The sequence below is a fragment of the Triticum dicoccoides genome, chromosome 3A (genome assembly GCF_002162155.2).
Source record: "Triticum dicoccoides isolate Atlit2015 ecotype Zavitan chromosome 3A, WEW_v2.0, whole genome shotgun sequence".
Taxonomy (NCBI): Eukaryota; Viridiplantae; Streptophyta; class Magnoliopsida; order Poales; family Poaceae; genus Triticum; species Triticum dicoccoides.
Window position 1 is genome coordinate 49,584,470 of NC_041384.1, and position 23,684 is coordinate 49,608,153.

At 46.2% G+C, this 23,684-nt stretch overlaps 3 protein-coding genes and 1 pseudogene across 4 annotated transcripts; 1 reads left to right on the forward strand and 3 right to left on the reverse strand.

Moving 5' to 3' along the window:
• The first annotated feature begins 2,834 nt into the window (after nt 1-2,834).
• On the forward strand, nt 2,835-6,321 carry LOC119267002 (C-type lectin receptor-like tyrosine-protein kinase At1g52310). 2 transcript variants are annotated; one of them, XM_037548293.1, is made up of 4 exons: nt 2,835-3,055; nt 3,850-4,275; nt 4,375-4,942; nt 5,412-6,321. In XM_037548293.1, the coding sequence occupies exons 1-4, from the start codon at nt 2,971-2,973 to the stop codon at nt 5,992-5,994; spliced, it is 1,662 nt and encodes a 553-aa protein (XP_037404190.1). In that variant the 5' UTR covers nt 2,835-2,970; the 3' UTR covers nt 5,995-6,321. The 2 variants fall into 2 exon arrangements, with proteins under 2 accessions (XP_037404190.1, XP_037404189.1); XM_037548292.1 differs by having other exon boundaries at nt 2,836-3,055; nt 4,372-4,942.
• A 123-nt stretch (nt 6,322-6,444) lies between these two features.
• Nucleotides 6,445-10,544, reverse strand: LOC119267001. The gene is made up of 11 exons (XM_037548291.1): nt 10,393-10,544; nt 9,774-9,891; nt 9,492-9,619; nt 9,229-9,379; nt 8,774-8,967; nt 8,286-8,523; nt 8,102-8,191; nt 7,829-7,974; nt 7,625-7,732; nt 7,450-7,538; nt 6,445-7,272 (listed from the first exon to the last, which is right to left on the reverse strand). Exons 3-11 carry the CDS (start codon nt 9,492-9,494, stop codon nt 6,666-6,668), a joined length of 1,626 nt encoding a protein of 541 aa, XP_037404188.1. The 5' UTR covers nt 9,495-9,619; nt 9,774-9,891; nt 10,393-10,544; the 3' UTR covers nt 6,445-6,665.
• Nucleotides 10,545-10,999: 455 nt separating this feature from the next.
• Nucleotides 11,000-16,035, reverse strand: LOC119267003. Its single transcript, XM_037548294.1, has 6 exons — nt 15,930-16,035; nt 15,444-15,853; nt 15,022-15,315; nt 14,330-14,533; nt 12,153-14,248; nt 11,000-11,912 (listed from the first exon to the last, which is right to left on the reverse strand). The coding sequence occupies exons 1-6, from the start codon at nt 16,003-16,005 to the stop codon at nt 11,396-11,398; spliced, it is 3,597 nt and encodes a 1,198-aa protein (XP_037404191.1). The 5' UTR covers nt 16,006-16,035; the 3' UTR covers nt 11,000-11,395.
• Nucleotides 16,036-17,988: 1,953 nt separating this feature from the next.
• LOC119271889 lies at nt 17,989-21,913 on the reverse strand (annotated as a pseudogene).
• Between the last annotated feature and the right edge of the window lie 1,771 nt (nt 21,914-23,684).

Sequence of the window (23,684 nt, forward strand, 5' to 3'; positions counted from 1 at the left end):
CCGATACATTCTGAAACACTTTCGGTGTCTGAATACTATCGTCCAATATATCAATCTTTACCTCTCGACCATTTCGAGACTCCTTATCATGTCCGTGATCTCATCCGGGACTCCGAACAATCTTCGGTCACCAAAACACATAACTCATAATAGAAATCGTCATCCAACGTTAAGCGTGCGGACCCTACGGATTCGAAAACTATGTAGACATGACCGAGACACCTCTCCGATCAATAACCAATAGCGGAACCTGGATGCTCATATTGGCTCCCACATATTCTATGAAGATCTTTATCGGTCGAACCGTTATGACAACATACGTTATTCCCTTTGTCATCGGTATGTTACTTGCCCGAGATTCGATCGTCGGTATCTTCATACCTAGTTCAATCTCGTTACCGAAAAGTCTCTTTACTCATTCCGTAATACATCATCCCACAACTAACTCATTAGTCACGTTGCTTGCAAGGTTTATTTTGATGTCCATTACCGAGAGGGCCCAGAGATACCTCTCCGATACTCTGAGTGACAAATCCTAATCTCGATCTATGCCAACCAAACAAACACCTCCGGAGATACCTGTAGAGCATCTTTATAATCACCCAGTTACATTGTGATGTTTGATAGCACACAAGGCATTCCTCAAGTATCCGGGAGTTGCATAATCTCATAGTCGAAGGAATATGTATTTGACATGAAGAAGACAATAGCAATAAAACTGAACGATCAATATGCTATGCTAACGGATGGGTCTTGTCCATCACATCATTCTCCTAATGATGTGATCCCGTTCATAAAATGACAACACATGTCTATGGTTAGGTAACTTAATCATCCTTGATTAACGAGCTAGTTTAGTAGAGGCTTATTAGGGACACGATGTTTTGTCTATGTATCCACACATGTATCAAGTTTCCGGTTAATACAATTCTAGCATGAATAATAAACATTTATCATGATATAAGGAAATATAAAATAACAACTTTATTATTGCCTCTAGGGCATATTTCCTTCACTACACGCGTCGATAAGATTAGTCGTCGCGGCTCGCTCCACTGATCACGCCGGTACGCCGAGCGTTCAAAACGGTGGCCAAAAGCGCCGGCAGTCAGTCACCGACGCCGCCTCCCTCCCTTGACGGGCCCACGACCTCCTCCGGTCCCAACTATAAGCACAGACGACCGGGCCCTCCATCTGAGTGGAGATGATTTCTCTTGGGACCATCTCCGTGCAGCAAAGGTGTACTTCCGCAACCTGCCTTTGACGTCACCTTGCCAGACGCGCGGTTGAGCTGTTGGGCCGAGCCCAGTAGGCGTCGGTTTGTTACGTTGCGCCCAGTGCGCTTCTTTGTTTCAAATCTGATCATTTCAGCCTAGTACGGTTTAATTTCTTTTTCCTTTTATCTTTATCTAGAGAATTCATAAATCCATAGAATATTCATTTGAAATCTAAATTTGATTATTCAAATTCCCATATGCTTCTAAATTCATGGCCTATTTAATAGAGTAGTTATATCATTTTTCTAGAGAGCTTTCCTGGGTTGTGCGTGATAAAACCCGTATTCTTCATATTAAATCCATCTTTAATAATTCATAAAATATTCTCCATGTCTGTAAACTCAGATTTTTTTTTCCAATATTCTTCTCTAGACCATACCTATTTAACAGAAGTGGTTTCACGGTTTTCTGAGCACTTTATGTTTCATGTTTTTATTGTGTGGTTTATTTGCTATTGATTTTACTTTCGACTACTAGAACGCAATCCGAAACAAAACTTTCAAAGAGGGATCAGAGAAGTTTGAAGACCTTACTGAGCCAGACAAGCATCCGCTTTGATCATGTCGAACCCTATACCTAGATTATATTTTACAGAATTATTTTATATGCATAAAATGCTATCTTTGGTATAGATTGCCATGGTAGTTTAGCAAGTAGCTAAGACCCAAATCCTTTGATAACATGATACCCCTTTTATTGATAATGCCCACCTTTGTCATATCAGTCATCTCGTAATGTGACAATCCATTTATTTTCCACAAGATTAAAAAGGTAAATATATACCATTAATGGATATTTGAAATTTAAATTTCATACAAGCATGGCATAGCTCATAGTGATTGGATGATTTTGCAGTATCAATACAATGTGATATTCTGGAGGCTATTTCGGATCTGGGGAGCATATGCTCCTGGATGAACAATAAATTCTAAATAAATAGTAAGTTTTTAAAAAAAATCTGTTTTTTTAGATTTCATGTTCTTTAGTTGTGTAGATTTTTATGTTAGTGTAACAAGCATGTTTGTGCTTGAATTTTTTTATGTGTAACGGAATAGCAGTGCTTCGTCGGTGAAACAAACAAAATTAGGTGTACCATTTCGTGTTTGACTTGTTTTTTTTAACAGGTCAAAATGCGTAGGTCTTTACCTAAAAGTTTGCGAGCAACATTTAGATGAAAAGAGACATTCCGTTGACTCGACTACGAGCCGCATATGATGGGTTTATCAACCTCGGTATGATAGGGCGGCTCAATCTCAATCTCTTGGAGGCGCTCGCAGAGTTAGAGTGTGCACGCATGTGTTTAGAGTGATGAGTGTAAGTACTATGTTAAAAAAAATATGGCCATTAATAACACATCTAATTTTTTTTCAGACTTTTGACATCTAGAAATTTTTTTTTGATGCGCGGGAGCGTGTGCTTCCGAGCCGGTGAAAAAAATTATCTCAAAAAAAAACTGTGGAGTAAAAAGGGTATAGCAACAGCAACTGGAGGCAGGCAGGCAGGGCCAGGTGAGGTGGGCAGTGGAATTAATGGCGAGCAGTCAAGACGGTGGGCCCACCCGTTCCCTTCTCCCTCCTCTCCTTTCCCATCCATCCCAGTGAGAACAGAGGAGAGCAGAGCAGAAAGAAACGCCGCCCCTCGGAGGAGGGGAGACCGACCACCGGAGCAAGAAGCAAGGAGGGAGGGGGCGGCCATGGTCACGCCCCTCGACCTCGTCATCGCCCTCGCCGCGCTGCTCCTCTCCGCCGCCGCGCCCGCGCCCGCGCTGGCTCACACCCGTGAGTACTACTTGCCACCGTCTTCTCTTTTCCCCCCTTCACTCCTCTATAGACAGATCCATGCCTTCTTCCCCAGCAGTGTGTTCCTGCCTTGCTTGCTCCTTGCGAGAACCTCGCGCGTGACCAGTTCGAAGTCAAAATATTTTCCTCAATCTCGTCTGCAAGGTCCGATTGATACTCCGGTGGTCAATGCCATCTGAAAGAGCAGTAGATTTATCATAATCTAGCGCCCATCTGAAAGAGCAGTAAATTTGTCATATGCCATCTTTTCTTTGCCAAGGGCGCACACAAATCAGAAGATAGACAACTAAATTTGTCTCCCGGCTTCGCCAAAACATGTGATTTTGCTCCACCAAGGCCGGCACAAAAACAACAAATCTGCGGCACCTCGTCCCCCCTCTCTGATATATATACTGGTGCTGGTGTGGGCGTGGCCGTCGACAACTATCAAGCCTCACTGGATAGATCCATAAAATATATTATTCCCTAATGGTTTACTCTATTGCTACATCTGGCACAAAACCTGCGCTCTAGATTATGCTCCTGTCAGAAACCGATCATATGTAGTACCTGAAATGGCTCCACTCTTTCTGGTTGGCAAGCCAGCCACAACCCATTTTGGGCAGATGAGTTGGCCAGACCTTGCAAAAAAGAGAGATTTGGTAGTAATAGGATTTCAGACTTGCATGCATCCACATGTATAACTGTTTTAAGAGGCTCTAGATAGACTCCGTTGCCAATCCAATCATATTTCCCATAAGGTTATTAATATCAATACTTTCTGTTTTCTGCAGCGTCATGTCCCGACGGTTGGCAAATCAGTCCTGACCGGCTAAAGTGCTTCATGCACATCTCAAGCTCACTTTCCTGGGACGGATCCGAAGCTCTCTGCCGCAACTTCAGCAGTCATCTGGCTGCATTATCATCGGTTCAGGAGCTAAATTTCGCAAGGTCTCTCTGTGGAGCTGCCTCCTCCGGGTGCTGGGTTGGAGGGCGTCGCCGCAACACCAGCGGTCTTGTTGGATGGAAATGGTCTGACAATTCGTCTTCTTGGAATGAGACCGCCTTTCCCGGCGAGCCGTTGCATCCCAATTGCACCGGCGCTCGCTGCAGTCTAGCCACCGGCGACGATATGTGCACTTTGGTGACCAGTAAGCACACTGCACTTACTGGAAAGAAGTGTGCCGAGTCACATGGGCTGATTTGCATGATGAATCACGGTGAGTCTTTTTTTTTTGGTAACACTGGAGTACTTTTGTTCCGTTACATGAAAATTTAGTTGCACTAACAGTCTGACACCCACTGATTTATGCCAGAAGATAGGTGCTACCATGATCACTGCCACAAGGAGTATTTCATAGTCCTCATCGTCGTAAGCGGCTTGATTCTCTCGACCACTCTAGCTGTTGTGGTTTGGCTGCTCGTCTACAAGCGAAGCAAGAAAAGGAAAAGATCGCGTGAAGCTTCCGGCGCTTCAGCTACCGCATTAGTGCCACCGCTATGGAAAGTGTTCAACAGTGAAGAACTTAGATCGATAACCAAGAACTTCAGTGAGGGAAACCGGCTGCCCGGAAATGCCAAGACAGGTGGTACCTACAGTGGAACCTTGCCAGATGGATCCAAATTAGCAATTAAGAGATTGAAGAGATCCAGCCTACAAAGGAAAAAGGATTTCTACTCCGAGATCAGTAGAGTTGCAAAGCTCTATCATCCTAATTTAGTGGCTGTAAAAGGATGTTGTTATGATCATGGCGACCGCTTTATTGTCTATGAGTTTGTCGCCAATGGGCCGTTGGATGTGTGGCTGCATCATATTCCCAGAGGAGGGCGGAGCCTTGATTGGGCAACGAGAATGAGAGTTGCCACAACCCTTGCACAGGGGATTGCGTAAGTCATCCTAACTCTTGTCTGTTCCACTCCGAGAAATGTTATTTTTTTACTTAACTATTTGGAAAGTAATAGCTGATAAAGCACCTGTGGTCTAAGCTGCAATTATTTTAATCCATTCAGTTTCTTCTTTCATTATATTGATGCCTGTTTGCTGTGTTTACCCAATTATGGTTGCTTGTTAAGCGGAACTTGTAGTCCACAGATGTTTAATTCTTGGGAAAATGCTGGACATGCTTATGTTTATGTTAGGTTATAAATTGCGATATATAATTGCATAAGTCAGCTCTGGATTCACCGTTTTACTGTTGTAGGTTTCTCTGACATATTTATTAATTGGGAAAATTGCGATATATAATTGCATAAGTCAGCTCTGGACACTGAAACATTAATTCGAGACATTTGGCTATCTTTAACCATATTAGTACCATTAATGATCGCATACTTACCGGTAGTCTTTTGATTCCAGATTTTTGCATGACAAGGTGAAGCCCCAGGTAGTCCACCGTGATATCCGTGCAAGCAACGTCCTTCTGGACGAGGAATTTGGTTCCCATCTGATGGGGGTTGGGCTGTCCAAGTTTGTGCCGTGGGAAGTAATGCACGAGAGGACCGTCAAGGCGGCAACATACGGTTACCTTGCCCCAGAGTTCATATACAGGAACGAGCTGACAACAAAGAGCGACGTCTACAGCTTCGGCGTGCTGCTTCTAGAAATCATCAGTGGCCGTAGGCCAGCACAGTCCGTTGAATCTGCTGGATGGCAGACTATATTCGAGTGGGCGACGCCTCTGGTCCAATCACACCGGCATCTGGAGCTGCTGGATCCGCTCATCAACGACTTGCCGGAGATAGGAGTGATCCAGAAGGTCGTGGACCTCGTCTACGCCTGCACCCAGCATGTCCCCTCGGTGCGCCCAAGGATGTCTCACGTCGTCCATCAGCTGCAGCAGCTTGAGCTCAAGTCAGCGGCGTCCGAGCAGCTGAGGAGCGGGACCAGCACCAGCGCGACTTCACCGATGCTGCCATTGGAGGTCCGGACACCTCGCTGAAACCATCGGTCTAGAAACACCGCTGTTCTTCTCATCATCAGCCATTAGGTAGCGCATTTCTTGCAGCGTGGAGTGACCCAAGAGCCTCCTGTAACCGTAAGCGCAACGACTTTCTTGTGGGCAAGTACTTAGGGAGAGTAGGGTCCTGGAGGTCTAAACCCCCGTTCTTGCCATCGTTGTCGAGGGCCATTTGTACCCCAGCTGATTTCTACCTTAGATCTCAACATGTCTGAGTTTAGCAAGCAACATGAATTGTTCAATGTCGGTACTCGGTACAAGCTGTTTGTCTGTATGTTATCTGAATGTTGATGTCAGTGGTTCGTGGTATATCCTTTCTCAACTTATCGCTGAGCTTCGTATTTACAATTGAGAACAAGACATGTTGAGAGTACCATTCCAGGGTTGCACTAGAAGATGCACACTCATGAACTATAAATAGACATGTCTGAGTTTAGCGAGCAACGTTCAGTGTCTACTCTCTAGGAGCTGCTGGTCTATGTATTATCTGAATGTTGTTTGATCTCGGTAGTTTTGTGATATAACACATTGTCGAGCTTCATATTTACACTTGAGAACAAAAATGTGTTGAGATCTTTGCACTAGATGTGCTCATGAAGTAACTAGTGAAGTAGAAGGTTCTTAATTAATCTGCACAGCAGAGTCAACTGGAGCTAAGGAACAGGCTTTCGCCGTACCCTGTTGAAGGTAGGTTTCAGTGGCTGGCTAACGCTGGGCTCAAACGGCAGCAACGGCTTCTTCCCCTGTGTGCTACTGACACCACTGCGGCCGGACGCCATCGCAGCGCCGGCGCCGGCTGCCTTGCTGGCCCTCTGCTTCTTGGCCTTGGGGGCCTCCAGCCGCTCCAGGATCCTTGAGGTCTTCTCGTCCAGTGGCTTCACCGGAGAGGGAAGCATGGATACCGGAGGCCTGGGGAATTGGGCCCTGGAAGAGGAGACCGGGGTGCAGAAGTCGTCGTTGTCGTCGATGATGATGAGCTTCTCCCACTCCTCGGAGATGCTGGGCGACACCTTCTCCTTGGGCTGCTGGCTCGGGAGCTTCCTCTCCTTGGGCTGGCTCGGGAGCCTGTCTTTCGGAACTCGGAAAGGCGATGCTGTCGTCTGTGGCTCGCTGAACGCGTAGATCCGGTCGGCGTCTCTGGCCTTCTCCCTTTGGCTCATGAACATGTTTCCCCTGGGACCCTGCAATGCTGGTATTTGTGGCTCGCTGAATGAGTCAAGATGGATGGCATCATTCACAGCATAGGCTGGGGTAATTGACCTGCCAAATGAGGTTGAAATAATCAAAACTTCTCATATATATTGTCTCTTAGTAGCCAGCCAGGTAGCAAAACCCAAAGAAGAACTCAAAATAGTAGTCTCTGAAAGCATAGGTTGGAGTATCAGGAGAAGCATTATGAAATTTGAACTTCTGAAGTAATTACTGAGGAGGAGGTACCCGAATTGCAGGCTATCCTTCACCAGAGAATTCAGCTTCGAGTGGAAACCTCTTTCATGGTGTAGAGGGTTGTATTCCTTCACAGCAATCTGAAACACTTCCAAGTTGTTAGCAGGCATGTAGTAGGCAACCACACCATGCAACTACAGAGACATGGAGCGGTCCGAAACCATACCTTTGATAAAGAGGTTTCAATTGAATTCTTGGTGTCCTTGCTAACAGTATAGTTGCGAGGTCGGCTCACATCCGGGAGAGGCAGTATCTCTTCAGATCCAGCGAGCCTCTACAGCGTAAACATGTTCCTACCATCAAAGCCAAGCAATGACAAGGCACAAACCCTTAAGTTACATTGCGATAAAACAGGGGACACTGACTATACCCTCAGAAGCATTGGTCCCTTTTCAGATGGCTGAAGGAGATAATAACAGGCAAGAGTTCCAATTTTCATTGTTTCAGTGTTGCACGCCGAGGAGCACACAAGTCCCTGATCGAGCTTGAAAAGAGTTTCACATAGACCATAGAAAACTGCACGACATACACAATACTCAGAATTTGGGAGCATCCAGGAAACTGCACATCTGACGTATATTGCAATATAAATTAAAGATGGTCTGGGAAAAATGCACAGCACAGACAATATGGAAATACGTACTCTGGGTGTTCTGATCCAGGCTCTCATCAGTTAGAGCAACTTCATCATTTGAGCTGGGAACCACAACATGAGATTTCCCCATTATGACTCCTGCCAACACACATTATCACAAAACTTAACAGAGTAAAGATGAAGTCTCGATATACTAGAGTATAATGCCTCAGTAGTCAAGAGTAGTGGGTACCTTCATTTAGCGAGGCTAAGTCAGTGCGCTCAATCACATCAAAAGAAATGGATGTAGAGGCTCGTCGCATGTTTGACCCACCTTCTGAAGTGGGAAGAAACAATACAGTCTGATCACCAATCTTCACGGCACTATCAGTAACATCAGAAGCTGCAAGTTGGCGGCTTGTTGTTGGGCACAACCATTTTGCCTTATGTGTGGTAACGTCATCTATGGGGCGACCATGGCACCTGCATATCTGTTCAGTGCGTTCGGCATTAGCAGAACCCTTGAAGAGACTAGCGAATAGACGAAACGAAGCATTATAACATGACTATTATCTTGTCAAACGAAAAGCTGAAAACAACAGACATAAACATCAAATTTGCATGCACAGGATGAAATGAAACAGTCAAAAGAAAGCACCACATACATTCTGTTGTATGCTGTTGTATGCCTAGAACTGAATATTCGTAGTCAAAGGTGGCGTGCGTAAATAATTATATTACCTGACAATATGGAAAACCATCAATGATCTGATTTGCTGATGGATATATGCTGCAGGTTACTTGATTAACAGATTTAATTATGGGAACTCTGAACACCAATACAGCTTGCATCATCTCTTCCTTGTCATCCTTCAGCTCTTCTAACCACCTCTTGACTAGCCCATGCAAAACTTGGGTCTCTGCATTCCGAACATCTACGCTTTTAGGGGTCTTAGTGTTAGATGGAAGAAGTGTGAAAAGTTAACTTATTCAGTGTAAGCAACTCATTATATGGGAGTACTAACTCTGGGATGTCAATCAAATATCAGAATATAGAAAAGTTTAAATATCACAGTTTAAGCTACATGATCATATTATGTGTATCAACATGGCCAAGAAAGATGACTGTCTTGTCTAAAGATAAATGAAAATAACGAGAGCAATAGATGATCCCTACACTCATGAAGCCTCCTTACCAGGACTGTATCTTCGAACAACGCAATTTTCAAGGTCACTGATTCTGTGTATAAAACTGCTGGAGTTTTCAGAAACATCATCATACATGAACGCAGCAGTTTCTGTCTCCAACATTACAAACTCCACTGTAATACACTGTTCTGATGCTTCCTGATGAAAATAGAGATGATAATTAGAGGAATGCCATTATCATGAGAAACAATTTTTGCACGAAGCAATACTCAATCCCTTTCGAAAGAAATCGAGAAATCGGCACCCGTACCATAAGTGATCTTCGGAGAGGTTCCGTGTTTTGGGCAGAAAAACATATTGCAATCACTTTCTTGGAGATGTCATCAGTGGCCCAAGAATAGATGGCCCTGTTGCTAAACAGATTTTGTAGTGACACGTCTGCAGACAAGAAATGCAGTCAGATAAATTTCCTATCTCAATATAATTCCCTGTATTAAGAACAGGCAAATTGACTGTGTTTATCCTGCTCAGTTCATTTTTTCTACGGGACGAAACAAGCATATACCGAACATAAAGATCATCCGAGCCATACCTCCAGTTGGCACAGACCCATGTTGCTCGGGAAGGAAGCCATCCAGAGGCAAGTTTTCGACAGCATGGTGGAAATCTCGAAGGCTGAATTTCTCCCCGGGCCTATACGCAATCTTGAGCTGATGGAAGTTGATGTATTAATACAACTGAGAAGATTAGAACAAGCGCACAAAAGGAATGCATCATCTGGGATGGAGACCAATCAGTGGTGTAACAGTGTGACAGCATCAGCGTTCGCCTTTTCCAGGTGTGAGTGAATAGTCAGTGCAGGTTGTTAGGCAATTCGCCTTTTCAGGCATCAGAGGATCATGGCAATAGCAATCTGACACCAAATGCATGATTCAGTTAACCTATATGTGTGGTTAATTCGCCAGTTTTTGCAGACACCACACACCGGCAACCAGAAGTGGGTGAACTGGCGTTCGAAAGACGAGCGGCGCTAGAGCAGCAGAGCTCGCGTGTCAGAAATTCAGGATGCAATTGGATGAGTTAATGGCGAGATGTTCGATTGGAAGCTAAGCAATCATGCAGGCAGCAACGAAATGACCAGCAGGATCGAACGCCTCATAGAAATGCAGCAGGCAGAGGGGAGGGAGGGAGGGAGGGAGGGAGATACGGACCTCGGGCGGGGAGCGGGAGGAGGAACCGGAGGGGGCGGCCGCGGCGCGGTGGACGTAGCAGAGGGCGAGGCGGTCCGGGAGCGGGGCGGCGGAGGCGGAGGCCGCGGGCGGCGAGGGGGCGGCGGCGTAGTGGTTGGCGAGGTGGAGCAGGCACTGCGCGCGCGGGCGCGGCGGCCGTTAGGGCTCGGAGCCTGATGGACCGGAGGGAAGGGGGAGGGAGGGGCCGGAGCGGGTACCTGCTTGAGGAGGTCGAGGATGGGCGGCGGGATGTTGCGGAGGTCGAGGAGGAAGCAGAGCAGCGCCATGGCCGGCGGCGAGGTCGAGGAGCGAGCGAGCAGTAAAACTGCCGTGTGCGTGCGTGCGTCCGTGGTTTCGAAATTTTGAACCAAGCAGAGACTCCCGAGCGGCAAGTCTGAATTATTAGGAGTACCTACTGAAACGGGACACAGCAGTCAGCAGAGGAGCGCCACGGCAAGCCTGAATTCATAATCCAGCATTGCTGAAAGCGTCATTTGCGTGCCCGGTTTCGGATTCGAACGGGAGCGCTCGACATGATTTGAATTCAACTGAGCGAACACAAAGACAGACGCATCAGATCAGAGGGACGGAACTAAAGCCGGAATTCATCATATCCAAGTTGTATGGATTCATCATTCATATATGGTCACATATAGAGATCTCAGTTAAAGCAGTTAGCATCATCTATTGCATCTAGATACATCCATTCCTCCGACAAGTATTTTAGGACGGAGGGAGTAGTATCTTGTGTACATCACATGGCTGCCCCGAACTAAACTATAAGCCTGAATTCGTCACATCCAAGTTGCACATGGCCTGATGATGTTAAGTGACCACAAGATAACAGTTAGGAGCCTCTGTAAAGCATATATCGCCAAGGATTAACCAGCAACAATGGACATGCTCTACATCACAGACCACACACATAGCTTCTATAGCCAATACTCTTGAACTTCAGCCGAGCCTGAGGGGCCGTCAGTCAGGGCTACTGGACGGAGAAGACGGCGCCGTCATTCAACGGCAGCAAGCTGAAGCAGCGCCCGTTCTCGTCCACGCAGCACGCCTGCCATGCTATCTGGTACTCGCCGCGAGGAAACGAGGAGACGTCCAGCAGGCAGTCTGAGAACCCCTGGCCAGAGCCAGCTGGTTTGAAACACGCGAACGCTGTCACCAGCTCGGTGTGGGAGTTCTCCTTGTGGCTGGCCTTCCTCAGGCCGCCGCTCTTTATGTGCTGCAGCAGCTTGGCGTGCAGCACGGCCATCTCGGAGGTGGTCCTGCGCATCTCGAACTGCTTGCTCCTCGTTCCCGCGATGTGTAGGGGCGACGATGGGCTTGTGGCTAGAATGCAGTACAGTTTCGCGATGCGGATGGGGGTTCGCTCCAGCACGCGCTTCCACTGCAAGCAGAGAGTCAGGGAGAGCTGGAAGCCGCGCGGTACTGATATTCTGTTCTTGTTTGCGGGGTTGGAATCGAACATGAAGAGCTCGGCGCCAAGGCAAGGCCTGCATAAATGTACGATGTCATGTAATGCATTTTGCTGAAAATACAAATACGGGTGCCCCATAGAGAAGGTTTTACATGCTACCAAAATATATGATCACAATTGCTAGCTTAATGTTCTTATCTGAACCTGACTTCTTGTTAGTTCATCCAGCACAGTATAATTAATTCCACTCAAGAATAAGATGGTCTCACTCTCGCTCAAAGCACTTCAAGGGTACAGCATTATATGTATATAATACCTTACGCTGAAGAAGTGTCTGGGAAGCATGAAAGGCAGTTCCATCAACCTCCGCAAAATGCTAGACAGAAGTTGCATCCCTCTGTGCAAATGATGCAGAGCGTCCACTCCAGTTGTCACTCCTTTGGCATCCGCGCGTGCACGAAACAAAGATGCCACAGCAAACTTGAAGAGCGAATAAGAATCCTTTTCCAGAATACCTGACATATTCATTCTTGTGCTGAAGTGTACGGAGTCCAGCTCATAAGAAGAAACGGAAATGAATTGCCGCAGTTGCGAGACAACTTGGCTATCATTCCTATCTACTCTTTGATGCAAATCTTGTAGGATTGATTCGTGAGAAAATCTCTCTGGAAGCGTGCAAGGGTCTGAACTGCCAGGTACATTTGAGACGTCTACAGAAAACGCAGTACAAAATGACAAAAGTGAGCACATGAAAGCAAGCCTGGCTACAGTAGTAAAGCTTTCATGATCCATGTCCCCATGGGATGCAGCAAGCAGATCATAACTCTTTGCTAGGTCACTCAGTCTTAAAGAACAATTAGTCAAAGCTAGGAGGACTTGGTTGTTCTCTATGGCTACACTTGAAGATTCATGATGCGATATGTCTTTGGGAGCAGAAGAATGTGCATTAAGAATGCCAAGAACATCAGTTAAGATCTTAAGAAAAGACGCTCTCAGGCTAATGAACCACCTCTGGAAGAAGAATTCGCGGTCTGAGGAGGCATTAGATGAGAGGACATCATTTGCTAAGCATATTCTCTCACAAATACCAGTGATTTTTTCTTGGCAGCCATGCAACTCTAGAGATCCAGCAAGAGTACTTTCAACATCTGTTTCGACACTGTAGAGGTCCTCATGAAGATCTACCTCTGTATTTAGCTCACCAACCAACTTACTGATTGCTGAAGGAAAAAGCAATAGCTTCATCTCAAGTTCTCCAGCGGCAAAAAGAAGCAATGATTTGAACCAAAATCCAAAGGTGCCCGACTCAAAAGCAGCTGAAACTTTTCTAAAGACAAATGACGCTGTGAACCAGAGACCTTCATGGCAGCAGTACATAGCAGACCTATAGGCTTCCCAGTAGCTCTGTTTTCTTGTAAGCACTTTAGCCATCCGAAGGGCACACAGTTCATGTGCTATCCAAGCGGGAGTAAAGAATATCTTAGGGTGCTCATTTGAATCACCCGATCCTTTATTACCATCTCTGATTTTACAAGTACTCCATGAGATGTGCGCGCACATTATAAGATGGAAGAATTCATATGTGCTGCAATACTGAGAGGCGTTCTGCTGCACACATTCAGTTAGACCCTTGATACTATGGTGAAGACTGCAGGAAGAGCCAGATGTTTTATGACACATATCATGGCAAGCATTTGCAAACTTGAGCGTGCAAATAATTAGATCATGCACTACAGATGAATTATTCTTGCTGCAAAATTCAGTGGAAGCTAACTTTGCCTTGTCAGTGTCAGTTTCCATGCAAGAAGCATCGATACTTCCAGCCGCTGGTTCAACAGTATCATATGAAGCTCTAAACTGCTCCGGGGCAACAGATGATTTGACACAGTTAACTGCTGCTACTCCAGAGTAATGACTGGCATTTATTCGAGCAAGTTCTTTCATCAGGCATCTTACTTTATCAAGAGCAGCAGAAGCAGCAGAAGGGTAGCCTGAAACAAGCTTTAGCATAAGGCTAAACAGTGCCCTGTATTTCTGTAATTCACAGGACACTAGTACCTTGCTTCTACAGTTCGCTAGTTCATTGGCCAGAGATATTATATTATCCACTATTGCTGTTAAAATCTTATTCAGAGATTTTTCATCCTCACTAGTTTCTTCATGAGTTGACAGCATGTTGTTCGAAATTCCTGGGTATCCAGTGTACGAGAATGATGGACTCTCGAGAGTGCCTATAGTCTGATGTGGCTTTGTTTCCTTGAGAAAGCAAAAGAAGATATCCAAAAGAATTTCAAGAGCATTATATTGCATCTCCCAGGAAGAACAATGCAAAAATCTTTTAGCGGCCAGAGCAAGCTTAGATAACTCAGAAGGATTGATATGGCGGATGCTTGGATCTTTAACACAGAGAATCTGAAAAGTACCCTTTCCAATCAGATAAAAATAAAGATAGGTCTAAATCAGAATGAGCAAAGTCCATTAGCTAGTGTTCACCTTTTGCAGAATTCGGAATGCATAGCGCTTACAATCAAGTGGGAAATCCTCATCATCAACTAGTTGTAATAATGCGCCAAAAACAGTACTGGCACCAGGAAGATAGAAAGTATTTCTGTGAAACATAAAACATAAACTTTTCAAAACCATAATCCTCATAGGAAGAGAAGATTCATGTCCCAGAAATGATAGCAGAAGTGCCACCTGCAATAGCAGATTTAACCAAGGAAATAAATTTAGTTCCAAATCAATCGACAATTGGAGAATGATGATAACTTGCTATTTATGCCTCGTCACTAGCCCCCAGCTCCCCAGATAGAGGATTGATAAAAGCATGCCTTGCAAATTAAGATTGCAGCAGCACAAAACTCAGAAGGGAATCATAAGATGTTTTGAACCTCATTTGTGTAGTGTTTTTATTTAGTTCCGAAAGCCGAAAAGCAGAAACCAGTGAATCATAGGAAAGCTAAAAGTTATTAAGGAATATACATTCCTGGTAGCAATATTTTGAAGGTAGCAAATGTAAACTGAAGGAGAAAGTATATTTAACTTAAATAAACAGCTAAATACTAAGATATGCTAACGGAAGAATGAACTTAATGACATATCAGGATTCAGAAAAACATACTTGCAGAGATAAATTTAAGAAATTTAGACAAATACATAACTTGGCAACTTGTGGGTTACATTACCTGATCACCAAACAAAACAATTGACTTGGACGCCAGTCTGGAGAGTGCGAAGAGAATTTCCGCTTTGAATACATCTTCCAGGTTGCCTAGAACCATCTGCTTTCCAACCTCGTGAACTCTACGGACAACAGCCAACTTACAATCAAGCTTCGAGAAAGTCTTAATTGCTGCCATAATAACTTGGGCTTCTGATGTCGGTGAGATGGCTAATCCAGCCAGCACTTGAAGGGTGATGTATGAGAAGTCCTGTGAAAGCTTACAAAAGCAACCAGCCGCAAACAATGCCGCTTTGACCTGCCAAAGGAGAAGCACAGGAACCCTGAACAAATCACTTACTACTAACAAACATGTGCATTGCAAGATCAGTAGCCTGATCCTAGGAGTAGTATGAAGCAGTCATGGTGATTAGTGCTGGCACTGACCTCGGCAGCATTGGAGGAGCGGAGGCCGGAGAGGACGAGGGAGCGGACGTGGACGCTGTCCTTGGCGAGGCCGGCGAGGCAGCCGAACATCCTCAAGGCGAGCTCCCTGGCCCGCGGGGTCCCGGCCGCGCCGTGCGCCGCCGCGACCTTCCGGAGTATCTGGTCAGGCTCCGCGCAGGGCCACGCGGCGGCCTGGGCCGGGAGGAGGGCGCGGACGATGCGGGCCCGGACGGAGTCGTCGGCGGCGGCCCTGAACTCGGTGGCGAGGCGGAGGAGCATGGTCTCAGCGAAGACGCGGGGCTCGGCGGGCAGGACGCCGAACGCGGAGGCCACCGCCGCGGGGACGGCGGGGCTCGCGGCGAGGTCGCGGATGCGCGGGGCGGCGGCCTCGAGGGCCATGAGGCGCGTGCCTGGAGGGAGGGGAGTGGGGGTGAGGCGCTAGGGGGTGGTACGGAGATGAAGAGAGCCGGTGGTCGAGAGGGTTACCGAGGTGGCGGGAGCGGAGGCCCTTGTCGAGGTCGACGCTCCAGTCCATGGCGGAGGCCGCCGGGATGCTCTCCATCGCCGCCGCCGCCGCCCCTGTCGCCGGAGGTTTTGGTGCTCCCCCTTTCTGAATTACGGAGTATAATCTAACTAGTCCTGTTTATTACCCGAGCTTTTATCTCAAGACGTTGGATCGAGATCTAACGGCTGCGATGGCACCCATATACCACAACCTCCGCCTCTTCTACAACCGCGGTCAGGATTCCTGTGGGTTCGAACATCGTTATGGAGTCCCCTAATAGAAAGAAAACATCTTCATGGAGAAGCAAACGTGTACTAATTCGAATGCTTGATATGATACACAAAATATGCAACTACTACTGTTTACTCTGTTCATTCGGGGTTGCGTACCATATGTTGTTGATATATACGTGATGGTCAAGTAAATATCAAAATTTACTCCGTGAAGAGGATGGTATGAAGAGGAACAAAGTTTATATCAACAAAAAAAAAAAGTTTTGGTTTTGGGAAGGGGTATGTAAAGCCCCATGTGTTGCCGCGTACAATGTTGGCACCACACAAACCCTGTATTGCAACCATATGGAAGGGACGAACTGAGCCCGCAACCACACATGGGAGGGGTGAACTGAGCCAGCCTCTCATAGTTAGGAACTTTATGATGAAATCAACCCATCAGAGTTTAACTCTTAGATTTATAATACTCACATTTTATTGAATTTATTTTATTTTTTCGACGATGTTCGTTCAGTCGACTACGAAGATGTCTATGGTGACTTCGTTAATTTCAAGATAATATGCCAACTCAGTCTATTAAAACTGCTCATATAGATAGATTGTGCATGCATGTGTTCATATAGATGTGAGTATATGCGTATGCATGAGCGTTTGTCTTTGTATTGTGTTAAAAAAGCCATATGAAAAGTGTACGGTGTGCGTAGTCCGATCAAAGACATTTTATTAGGTCCATTTTAAATTTGTTTTAAAAAATGTCCATTTTAAATATATGAAAAGTACACAGACCCAGAAATAACAACTTTCATTAGTGAGAGCAAAGATTATTGTATCTTGGTGGGTCCCACACATAATAATGGAGTAGCAGTAGCTTCACGCCAGGAGAAACTGGTGGGCATGTCTCTCGGCCGCCGCCGGCCAATCCCGCGCGTTTGCCCGATGGCGACGTGAGGTCCCTTGCGCTTCCGCCATCACCACAGCAACCCGTCCGCCGCGGCGCAGCATTCTCTGGATGCTTCACTCCGGGGAGGAGTCTCGGCTCGCCGGCTCCGGCCGCGCGTACTGTTTCTTCTCCGGCGGTCGCGGCAGCTGCCTGATGCAGGTGCGCCTAGCTTCTGGTGACTTTTTCGATTAGCTCTTGAGCGAGGGCCTCCTTGAATATAGGTGGGATTTGATACATGTATTCAGATCTGAAGAGTAACCTGCTAAGTGCGACTGATCTCAAATTGGTAATGTCTCGCTTGTAATTTCTAACCTTGCAGTACATTCAGAGTGCTGAATTGTGGAATGATGGTACTGTATTTTCTTGATAATAGAAGATTGCTGAGCGATGATGCAACCTTGTTGATTGGGACCTGGTACCTGGTACTGGTAGTCACAACCATTTTGAGGGAAGTTAGAGACAGAAGATTCCTGGACTTTGATTGGAAACTCTGAATCGGAATATTGCACTTTGTGTGAGTGAAATACTACTTCTTTTCTGCGGATTTCTGATCACATGGCTCACTAAAAGATCATAAACTCACCTTCAGTACACACCCCCTCTCTTTTTGTTTCGTTTCATTCATTCCAACACATTATCTGTCATATGTCGAGTAGTGCTGATCTGAAGTATGGACATCCAGGAGACAATTCAGAAAGATTCACAAACTGGAAGGAACTTACTTAGAAAATATTGAAGCATGCACTTCATTTGGCAAGAACATTACTAACCTAGGTACGAAAAAGAAATGTTAAAAATCTCGTAGAGATCTGATCATGAAAGAAGAGAATTCATGGCGGCTATTGGAATGGATTGGCAAAGATGTCTTCATCGTGTAGATGCAGGATCGTTATCCATTGGTTGCCCTCTAGTATAACTATGCTTTATCTCAAAGTAGCATTGTTCTGGCTCACATCAACGGACTGGTTAGTGGTGGCGTTGTAACCCATGTCTGGGTTCATGCCAACAATGCCACTAACGGTGTAGAATCCATTGTCACCTCCTGTGCAGCCCTCCTCGAGATCGAGGCACTCCTGTAGCTGCATCATGACATCCATCATGGAGGGCCGCTGCACGGGTGCTTGCTCAGTGCACTTGAGCGCAGTTTCCGTAGTCTTCCAAATGGCATTGATGTCATGATCACCTTGCATATGTGCGTCCACCACACCCTCAATGTCGCCCCGCGCAGGCTGCTGTCGCACCCAGTTGATGATGGTGATAGGCTCGGGGTTGCGCAGGATGGCTGGCTTCCCAGTGACTAGCTCTAGCAGGACGACACCAAAACTGTACACGTCGCTCTTGGTGGATGGCTGCATTGTTCTTTGATACCTGCAGACATGCACATTTACTAGAAATACTTGATGCGCATATGTTTTTTTTGGAGGAGAGCGGAAGAGACCAACGTACTCTGGATCTACATATCCGGGTGTCCCGACAAATGTGTTCGTGGATACATGGGTGTCATCGTTGTTGAAAGCCTTGGACAAGCCAAAATCGGCAATCTTGGCCTCCAGCCTCTCGTTTAACAAGATGGTGGCAGTTTTCACATCCCTGTGAATTATAGGTGGGCTGCACCCCTTGTGTAGGTACTCCAGCCCTGCACATAACCGTTCCAACCAATGCTCACGATTCTTCAAGCACAACATGTTCAGCAGTAGGTGACTGCAGTTTTTAGCGGTGTACCTTGCGCTGATTCAAGTGCGACTCGGAGTCTTTGCCTCCAGGGTAAACCTCGTCCGTTGTTGTCTTGTCCTGCAATATATATATATATATATGTTATAAATTTGAGACTAGTGGGTACTTCAAATGGTCATATAAAAATAATAACAGAAGTAACACTTCATCATTTTGGACTTGGATGTGCTCAAGCTATAGCGCACATATCTTATTGCGGATACTGATAAAGTTCTAGAGCTATGCTGTCAAATTTAAAATTTGTTCCTCTTAAAAAAATTTAAGACTTGCATACCTGCAACCTGTTCTTGTAGGGTTCCTTTAGGCATGTACTCGTAGACAAGTGCCAGGTGCTCCCGATCCTTGCAGAAACCAATCATAGGCACCAGATTCTTGTGATGAATCCGTGTTAAAACTTGAGCCTGGACAAGTGATCACCACTTAGTGAAATTTCTGGTGCAAATTTATGTCTAGCAACAAGAAGTACTACCTCTGCGAGGAACTGTTTGACACCTTGATTTGAAGAATGAGACCTCAACTTTACTGCCACCTCAGTGCCATTTTCCAGGCAGCCGTGGAAGACATACCCAAACCCTCCTCGCCCAAGCAGTCGCTGGAAGTTATTCGTTATCATCTCCAGTTCCATGTACGTGAACTGACGGTTCTCAAGTTCAAGTGAGATATTTCCATCTCCATCATTTGTCAACTCTACAGACTTTTTGATTGATCCTATGTAGGCAATGAATACCGCAAGAAACATCAATATCGTGTTTTGCGCAGATGGGAAGTGGACCAGAGAATGTTTCTGCTCGTTCAAAAGACTCACCTTGCTTTCTTCTTCTTTGCAACCAAAAGCAGAGTATTGCCACTAATACTAACACCACAATCACAACTACAGAAACAACTATGTGGGTGGCTAGTTTGTTGTCGCCTCGCTTGTTGTCCCCTTCAGCAGGCTGACATGAGTTGCCATTAGAACAGAGGTCGGGATTGTTGCCATGCCTAAAAGGAGATGAATTAAAGTTACTTAATCAAACTTATTGACAACCAGGTTTGATGTAATCCAAAGAAGTAGAAGAAAAGAAGAAGCAAATGACCTTAGATCCAAGGAGCCATCTTGATTTTTTTTTTTGAGAAGTCCAGAAGGAATTGACCCATTGAGCTTGTTGTTCGAGAGATCTCTATAGAAAATAAAATACTATTTACATGAGTGGAGAAAAAACGATTGGAAACATTAAAATCAACTTGATCACAATAGTGGTGAAACTTACAAAAACACTAATGATGGTAATCGTGAAAGGGTATCTGGAATTGAACCTATCAAGTTATTGTTTGACATATCCCTGCAACGCATATGGAACGGATATTTTCTTTTACCACTTTTGCCAAAAAGAATACTACAAGGGAGGGTAGAATAATATACATGGCACGGAACATACAAGTATCGGACATCCTTGAGATTTGCAAAATAAGGTAATATAGTACCATTCAGACCACTGAAGGAGACGTTTCTACATATTAAGAGCAAAGTGGTTGATCAGTTTTACCGCACAGCATAACTGATCGAGTAGAGCAGGTGTATGAATTACTTACACGTTTGAGATAATTGGGGGTTTAGAAACGGCGTAGCTGCAGGTCAAGCCATCCCAGACCAGAGTATCGGGAACGCACGGGTCACCCATCCAATTCTTCTGCACCTGGTACATCTCCTTGATCGCCGTGATGGCAGATACTAGAAAACCAAAGATAATTTTCAGAAACATAACATTTTCTGTAGGTTTTTTCAGTAACATAACATGCATAAACGATAATGACCAGCGGGCTAGATAGATCATGTATGTGTGTATGGTCGCACCATCCTTTGAGTCGGTGCTCATGGTGGTGGTTGGGATGACGGAGAATAGCTCGATGGCGTTGATGATGGGTGGCAGCGTCGAGTTAGTGGTGGCGTTGAGGGAGAGCATGTACTGGCTGGCTTGAAAGGGCTTGGTTGAGAACAACCATCTCCCGGCAAGGTATGGCGGAGTGTAGGCTTTGTAGGACAAGATGCCATTCCGATAGATGTTGTACTCCCGTAATGCATTGCTGCTGGGGAGTTGTTGCAGTTCGGAGAAGTACAAGATATGGATGTACCCCAGGGACCGGTCACTAGGGGAACTCTGGAGGTCCAAGGTAAAATCTACTCCCTCCGTTCCCAAATATAAGTCTTTCTAGAGATTCCATCAAGTGACTATATACGGAGCAAAATGAGGGAATCTACACTCTAAAATATGTCTACATACATCCATATGTTGCATTTCATTTGAAATGTCTAAAAAGACTTATATTTAGGAACGGAGGGAGTATGTTCTTGGACATGTTCTTGGGCGTGATGGCCGTCTGCATCACTGCTTGGGGCGGCTGGAATTGGCCGTCATCACTTTCCACCTTCATCCCCGTTGATATCTCAGCCCAGTCAGCTGTTGCGTCACGAAAAGGGAACCACAACCTGTCATACGGATCATCAGGGTACCTGTTTCAACAATTTAATCAATCAGTTAAATTTTCTGAATTACAACACTATGTAAAGGTCGAAGATGGGTAGCCTGTTGAGGCCATCGTAGCCGCCGTAGAAGAACTTGGCGCGAATGAGATACTTGAGCCCGACCACGAGTGAACCAAGTGTGTAGCAGTTGCGCGCGCCGCTGGGGAAGCTGCGCAGGTTGTACCACCAGTTGTTGGCTCGCGATGAGGTCATGTACTGAATGGAGATGTTGTGGTTTGAGCCGGCGTAGGCGTCAATGAAGCCAGCATCCGTGCTGTGTGATAGAGCGCTGATATCGTCCACATAGCCTGTTTCTCTCCTGAGAGACCGCAGTCTATGCTTATGAAACCTGAATGTAGTACGTACAAACCATGCATGCAATCAGTTAAGCTTGCAGCTTGCTTCTACCCACTTGGTAGCCCAGGCATAATAAGTATTCAACATACCTGAGGTAGGCGGCTGCGCAAGGGCTTGCGGCATGCCGGTAGTGGCGGCTAGGCAGAGAAGCAGCAACCATGGCACGGCTGCCGTTGTTCTCGGCGTCGGTAGCTCCATTGATCAGCTGCAAGAGTGAAGAGGCTAATGGAGCGTGAAATGTGTCCAAAGCTTTTTTCTTCTTCTTGGAAGGAAGTCCAGTCAGTCAACCAGGTGAACCCTGTACCCTAAAAAAAAGGTGAACCCCGGGGCCCACCCGGCGTTTTTCTTTTGTTTTTGTTTAAAAAAAGTCTTATTCCCACGAGCGGAGGGTGAAAGCTAGGGCTGCCTCTTCCACCTCTCCCCCACCCACCCCTAGTCACCGCCGGCAAGACGTAGACAGCGGCGGGGACTCAATCTTCCTTCTCGGCTGGGCGCACTACAACGCCGAATGCGGTGCCTTGGTCAGGGCGGGGCGCTTGCATCGGGCATGGCGGTGGAGCTATGGCGGTTGTTTAGGAGTCCCTGGGTGCATGGATCTGGGCCGTGGCGGCGCGACGACGTTCCCCTTCCTTGCCCATGTGCTGATGGTCCTGCGGCCAGTGGTGGCAGGCAGTAATAGGCACGTTCAATTGGTCATGCATGCAACCATCAATAGCATTCATACCAGCCCATTACGGCACCCGTCCTAGGGCACTCTATACAAGTCGGGAGTAGGGCACTGGGTTTTGGGTTTTGGGTTCAACGCTCTTACATTGTAACATACGCTGATCAAGAACACCACACATGAGTAGGGTATTACCTCCACCGCAGAGGGTCCGAACATGTATAATCCTTTGAGCATACTTCCATCTATACTGATAGATAGATACAATTGTCTCTACACTCATACTGATCGATATACCTTGGGGCAAGTGTCTATCGACAACATGGTGCAGATGGTTTCTTCACCAGTTTCGGCCGACAACATTCGTTTCGACGAACTCAAGTTCGCCATTGATGGCTCGGCATGGCATCCCGATGCCTCGTTGAACAACGTCGACTTGCCGACACGTGGGAGCATCCACTACAGGGCCTACGGGGCATGATGCTCCCGCAGTTCTTCTGGCTTTGCACCAGCCGACTTAGCAAGCGCCTCGTCGAAAGCCAATGGAGCAAAGCCGGAAGCCGACGAGTTGGTTTGCACCAGCCGGCTCAGCTGACGCCTCATTGTCGGAAGCGCTCAGGTAAGCCTCGCCCACAGTTCTGCCGTTCTGTGAATCAACTCGCTGGGATGATCGATTCGGACTCGCTCTTCCCTGTCTTGGAGTCAGACTCTAAGGAGGAAGATAGCTGTGGGATTCAGTCGCGTATGGAGAGGTTTTCATGGCTGGCACACCACCTCAGTCAGGTCTCCATGGGGACGCGCCTTTTTCTGTAAATGGATGTAATATAGTCACGTGTACAATAATAGTAAATTTTCTACTATTCATTTTATGCCTTTTTGGCCTTTTTAAAGGTCTTCTACTGTATGCATTCAAATATGGACATTTTTTTTGCCCGTCCATTCTTTTTCTTAGTGACAAGCTTTGTCGATTGGCGAACCAACTTGTGGTTGGATGGTTAGAGGGACTGTGGTATCCCCAGCCCACGAGGGTTCAAATTCTGATGCTCGCATTTATTCCTGAATTCATTTCAGGATTTCCGGCGATGCGCATTCAGTGAAAGAGACGTTCCCGTCGACGATGAGGCGCCTACGGTGACTTTGTAAATCGTTGTGTCTATACTAATGTTAAAAAAAAGCTTTCTCGATTGGGTGAACTTACTGTTCACACTGGGACTACAGTAAAAATCTTTATGTACCTTATGTAAAATCAGACGTGGCAGTTTTATATTGGGTATTACTTGGGGGCGTAGGCCCACCCTGAAAATC

What these genes read in the sequence shown, in the direction of transcription:
- LOC119267002 (XM_037548292.1), top strand. Translation starts at nt 2,971, where the DNA reads ATGGTCACGCCCCTCGACCTCGTCATCGCCCTCGCCGCGCTGCTCCTC. An exon ending in GCCCGCGCTGGCTCACACCC is followed by an intron (nt 3,056 to 3,849) that starts GTGAGTACTACT and finishes TGTTTTCTGCAG; the next exon opens with CGTCATGTCCCGACGGTTGG. An exon ending in GATTTGCATGATGAATCACG is followed by an intron (nt 4,276 to 4,371) that starts GTGAGTCTTTTT and finishes GATTTATGCCAG; the next exon opens with AAGATAGGTGCTACCATGAT.
- LOC119267001 (XM_037548291.1), bottom strand. An exon ending in ATGGTTTTCCATATTGTCAG is followed by an intron (nt 8,524 to 8,773) that starts GTAATATAATTA and finishes CGCACTGAACAG; the next exon opens with ATATGCAGGTGCCATGGTCG. An exon ending in AGGGACCAATGCTTCTGAGG is followed by an intron (nt 7,733 to 7,828) that starts GTATAGTCAGTG and finishes TTTACGCTGTAG; the next exon opens with AGGCTCGCTGGATCTGAAGA.
- LOC119267003 (XM_037548294.1), bottom strand. Translation starts at nt 16,005, where the DNA reads ATGGAGAGCATCCCGGCGGCCTCCGCCATGGACTGGAGCGTCGACCTC. An exon ending in GCTCCTCCAATGCTGCCGAG is followed by an intron (nt 15,316 to 15,443) that starts GTCAGTGCCAGC and finishes CTCCTTTGGCAG; the next exon opens with GTCAAAGCGGCATTGTTTGC. An exon ending in TTGTTTTGTTTGGTGATCAG is followed by an intron (nt 14,534 to 15,021) that starts GTAATGTAACCC and finishes CTGCTATTGCAG; the next exon opens with GTGGCACTTCTGCTATCATT.